The sequence below is a fragment of the Orycteropus afer genome, unplaced genomic scaffold (genome assembly GCF_000298275.1).
Source record: "Orycteropus afer afer isolate SDZICR_OR568_19922 unplaced genomic scaffold, OryAfe1.0 scaffold00536, whole genome shotgun sequence".
NCBI classification, from domain to species: Eukaryota; Metazoa; Chordata; class Mammalia; order Tubulidentata; family Orycteropodidae; genus Orycteropus; species Orycteropus afer.
In genome coordinates this window covers 168262-173561 of record NW_006922123.1, presented here as the reverse complement: position 1 = coordinate 173561, position 5300 = coordinate 168262, and the positions used below count along the sequence as shown (strand labels likewise).

The 5300-nt window shown below is 40.6% G+C and overlaps 1 protein-coding gene across 1 annotated transcript; it reads left to right on the top strand.

The window, feature by feature from the left end:
- The first annotated feature begins 464 nt into the window (after positions 1 to 464).
- On the top strand, positions 465 to 1397 carry LOC103209832 (olfactory receptor 13-like). The gene has a single exon (XM_007955726.1). The coding sequence runs from the start codon at positions 465 to 467 to the stop codon at positions 1395 to 1397; it is 933 nt and encodes a 310-aa protein (XP_007953917.1).
- The last annotated feature ends 3903 nt before the right edge of the window (positions 1398 to 5300 follow it).

Genomic DNA, 5300 nt, shown 5'->3' with positions numbered 1-5300 from the left:
GCAGTTCAAACTCATCAGCCACTCCTCGGAAGGAAGACTGGGAAATCTACTTCTGACTGCCTCAGAATATCATGTTGTTGTTGTTGTTGTTATGTGCCATCAAATCAGACCTGACTCATAGAGACCCCTCCTTGGGTTACTGAGGCAGTATCACTATGGAAGTAGATTGCCCAACCTTCCTTCCAAGGAGTGGCTGGTGGGTTTGAACCACCAGACTTCTGGTTAGCAGTCAAGTGCCTTAGGCACTAAGCTACCAGAGCTCCCTCGGAATATCATAGGTGAAAAAAATGTCTTCTCCTTCGTTTGGAACACAGAGTTTTCACTTAGTAGCAGACAAAACATCTCATTGGACGTGCTATGTTTTCCTACAAAACACTCAATCAGTGACACACATAGAGATCCACCATGTTTAATGCTTCCCTGTCCTTTACACTTGATGAACTGTACTGTTTCTTTCCAGAGAAATGTGTCAAAATCAGACCTTCATCACTGAGTTCATCCTCCTGGGGTTTCCTGTTGGCCCAAGGCTTCAGCTGCTCCTCTTTGGGCTCTTCACCCTGTCCTATGCCCTCACTCTGCTGGGGAACGGTGCCATTCTGGGGCTCATCTGTCTGAACCCCAGACTGCACACCCCCATGTACTTCTTCCTCTCCCACCTGGCCATTGTTGACATGTCCTATGCTTGCAACACGGTGCCCCAGATGCTGGTGAGCCTCCTGAGTCCCACCATGTCCATCTCCTTTGCTGGCTGCATCACACAGACCTTCCTCTTTTTGGTATTTGCTCACACAGAATGTCTTCTCCTGGTGGTGATGTCCTACGATCGCTATGTGGCCATCTGCCACCCCCTCCGGTACTCTGCCATCATGAGCTGGAGGCTCTGTGTCAGCCTGGCAGTGATTTCTTGGATTTTAGGAGTCCTCCTGGCCCTGGTACATTTAATATTACTTTTGCCTCTACCCTTCTGTGGATCTCAGAAAGTTAATCACTTTTTCTGTGAAATCATATCTGTTCTCAAGCTTGCCTATGCAGACACCCACGTTAATGAGATCGTGGTCCTGGCTGGGGCAGTGTCTGTGCTGGTGGGACCCTTCTCCTCCATTGTGATATCCTACATTCACATTCTATGTGCCATCCTGAGGATCCAGTCTGGTGAAGGGCGCCAGAAAGCCTTCTCCACCTGCTCCTCCCACCTCTGTGTGGTTGGACTCTTCTATGGCACCGCCATTATCACGTATGTTGGACCCAGATATGGGAACCCTGGAGAGCAGAAGAAATATCTCCTCCTGTTTCACAGTCTTTTCAATCCCATGCTCAACCCTCTGATCTACACTCTGAGGAACAAAGAAGTCAAAGCTGCCCTGAAAAGAGTGCTTGGAAAGGGAGGAAATTCGTGAAAGACTTGTAGAATAACAGATTTATTGGGTTTGAATAATTTGAGGAGTAAGTTCATCCAATACTCACACAAGACACATAAACATGCTCCAGGACACTACTCTCACCTTCTTGGCATTTTCCTATGGATAACCCCAAGAAAGCCTTCCATGTTCCTCTCCCCACCCTGGAGATCAGTGCTGCACAAGAAAATAAAAACACCTTACAAAGGCCGCAGGGAGTACACACTTTTAATATGATTATGTGGGATGTTATGAATAGGATAAATTTCTATCTTTTTTTGTGATTGTTGTTCTGTAATCAGTATTTATAGACAAAATTTGATTGAATAAAATGAGGCATTCACTATGAGAATATTTATGATATGGGTTTTGGGAAAGATTGATAATAGAGTTGTTATTCAAATATTTTTAGTATAGCAGCTGTCATCTTGAAAAATAACTTCCTCTAAAAATATTTGTATGTATTACTACGATAAATAATGATGTTTTCTGAAATATAATCAACTTAAATTAGGAAGAACACAAGCTATGTAATCCAGGGAAAGAGAATGAAGAATGTTAACTATAAAGCACCTGAATTAAAAATAATCCTCGGAGGATGTTTTGCTTATAAATATATAGACATGTTGGAACATTTTCACATTTGGAAGGAGAGCTGAAGGAAGAACGCAGAGCCAAGGAATAACTGGGAGTCCTAGGAAGAGCTACAGCTTATTCTCTGGTTTGTTCAGTTGACTCATTTTGTTGTTGTTGTGGTTAGGTGCCATCAAGTCATCTCCAGCACATAGCGACCTCATGTACAGCAGGATGAAACACTGCCCGGTCTTGTGCCAGATCCCTGCTATACCTGAGCCCATCATTGTAGCCACTGTTTCAATCCATCTTGTTGAGTGTCTTCTCCTTTTTCATTGACCCTCCACTTTACCAAACATGAGTTGACTCATAGAAAAGACAATAAAAACTTGGATGAAAAATCTTGACAACTAAGAACAGACTATGATTATTTCGATGACTAGTTGATCAATGAAACAATGCTATTGTTAGGTGCCATCCAACTGGTTCTAACTCATAGTGACCCTGTGTACAACAGAAATTAACACAGCCCAGTTCTGCATCATTCTCAGAATTGTTGCTATGTTGAGCCCATCATTGCAGCCACTGTGTCAATCCATCCCATTGAGGGTCTTCCTGTTTTTTGCTGACCCTGCACTTTACCAAGCATGGCAGCTTTCTTCAGGAACTGATCCCTCCTGAGAGCATGTCCAAAGTACATGAGGCTTTCCTTCCTCATGTCTAAGAAGCATTATGGCTGTCCATCTTCCAGGACAAACTTGTCTTCTTCCAGCAGTCCAACAGTCTTCCTTATTCATTGTTCACCTTCCACATGCATTGTGGTGACTGAAAACACCATGGCTCCTCTTGGTCCTCAAAGTGCCATCTTTGCTTTCTAACACTTGCAAGAAGTCTTTTGCAGCAGATTTGCCCAATGTAGTGCATTGTTTGATTTCTTGACTGTGGCTTCCATTGGCATTGATTGTGGATTCAATTAAAAGGAAATCATTGACAACTTCAGTGTTTTCTGTTTGTCATAATGATTTTATTGGTCCAGTTTTGAGGATTTTTTTTTTTTTTATGTTGAGGTGTAATGCTTATTGAGGCTGTAGACTTTGATCTTTATCAGTGTTTCAAGTCCTCTTCACTTTCAGTAAACCAGATTATATCATCTCCTATGGCAGGTTTTTACTGAGTCTTCCACCAATCCTGAGGCAGAATTGTTCTTCATATAATCCAAGTTTTCAGATTATTTGCTCAGCATAGATTAAATATATATGGTAAAAAAGATACAACCCTGATGCAACCTCTCCTAACTTTAAAGCACACAGTATCCCCATGTTCTCTTCCAACCACTTCCTCTTGGTCCATGTGCAGGTTCCTCATGAGCACAATTAAGTGTTCTGCAATTCTCCTTCTTTGCAATATTATCCATAATTTGTTATGATCTACCCAGTCAAATGCCTTTGCATAGTCAATAAAGCACAGGTATACATCTTTCTGCTATTCTTTGCTTTCAGCCAAGATCCATCCAACATCAGAAATATCCTTCATTCCACACCCTCTTTTGAATCCAACTTGAATTTCTGGCATCTCCCTGTCAGTATATTTCTGCAACTGTTTTTAAATTATCTTCAGCAAAATTTTACTTGCGTGTGGTATTACTGATCCTGTTCAATATTTTCTGTATCTATTGGATCATCTTTCTTTGGAATGGGCACATATATGGATCTTTTCCAGTCTGTTGGCCGTGAAGCTATCTTCAAAATTTCTTGGCATAAACGAATGAGTGTCCCCAGGACTGCATCCATTTGTTGAAACATCACAGTAGTATTGCATCAATTCCTGGATCCTTGGTTTTTTGTTGTTGTTGTTTTGTTTTTGCCAATTCCTTCAGTACGGCTTGGACTTCTTCCTTCAATACTATAGGTCTTGATCATGTGCTACCTCCTGAAATGGTTGAACATCGACGAATTCTTTTAGTACAGTGACTCTGTATTCCTTCCATTGCCTTTTGATGCTTCCTGCACATTTCAATATTTTGCCCATAGAATCCTTCAACATTGCAACTAAGGGCTTGATTTTTTTTTCTTCAGTTCTTTCAGCTTGAGAAATGCAAAATGTGTTTTTACCCTTTGATTTTCCAACTCCACGTCTTTGCACATTTCATTATAATAGTTTACTTTGTCCTTTTGAGCTGCCCTTTGAAATCTCTATTCAGCTCTTTTACTTCATCATTTCTTCCATTCGCTTTAATTACTCTCTGTTTAAGAGCAAGTTTCAGAGTCTCTTCTGACATCCATTCTGGTCTTCCCTTCCTTTTCTGTCTTTTAATGACCTTTTTTTCCCCCTTACATATGATATCCTTGATGTCATCCCACAGCTCATTTGGTCTTCGGGCACTGGTGTTAAATGCATCAAATCTGTTCTTCAGATGGTCTTAAAATGCAAGTGGAACATACTCAAGATCATATTTTGGCTCTCATGGACTTGTTTCAATTTTCTTCGGCTTCAACTTGAACTTGTCTAGGAGCAATTGCTGGTCTGTTTCACAGTCAGCCCCTGGCCTTGTTTTGACTGACGATACTGAGCTTCTCCATTGTCTCTTTTCACAGACTTAGTCTATTTGATTCCTGTGTATTCCATCAGGTCAAATACACCTGTATAGTCACTGTTTATGTTGTTTAAAGAGGGTATTTGCAATGAATGTTATTGGTCATGCAAAATTCTACCATGCTATATCTGTCATCTTTTCTAGCCATACTTTCCAACTACCAATGCTTGTTTGTTTCCAACTTTCATTTCCAATCACCAGTAATTATCTACACATCTTGATTTCATGTTTGGTAAATTTCAGACTGCATCTCACAAACCATCGAGTTGATTCTGACTCATAATGACTCCAATTGGGTTTTCAAGGCTGTAAATTTTTACCAAAGAAGACCACCTCATCTTTCTCCCATGGAGCAGCTGCTAGGTTCAAACCATGGATCTTTTGGTTAGCACCCAAATGCCTTAACCACTACACCATGAGAGTTACTTTCAGACTGCATAAGTTGGTGGAAATCTTCAATTTCCTCAACTTTGACTTTAGTGGTTGGTGTTAAATTTGAATAATAGTAGTAGTAACTGGTCTTCCTTGTAGGCATATGGATGTTATCCTATCACTGACAGCTTTATACTTCAGTATAGATCTTGACTTTTTTTTTTTTTTTGGATGATGAATGGGATGTTATTCCTCTTCAATTTGTCATTCCCAGTAGAGTAAACCATATAAAATTGTCTGATCCAAAACAGCCAATATCAGTTCATTTCAGCTTACTAATGCCTAGGATATCGATCTTTGCATTC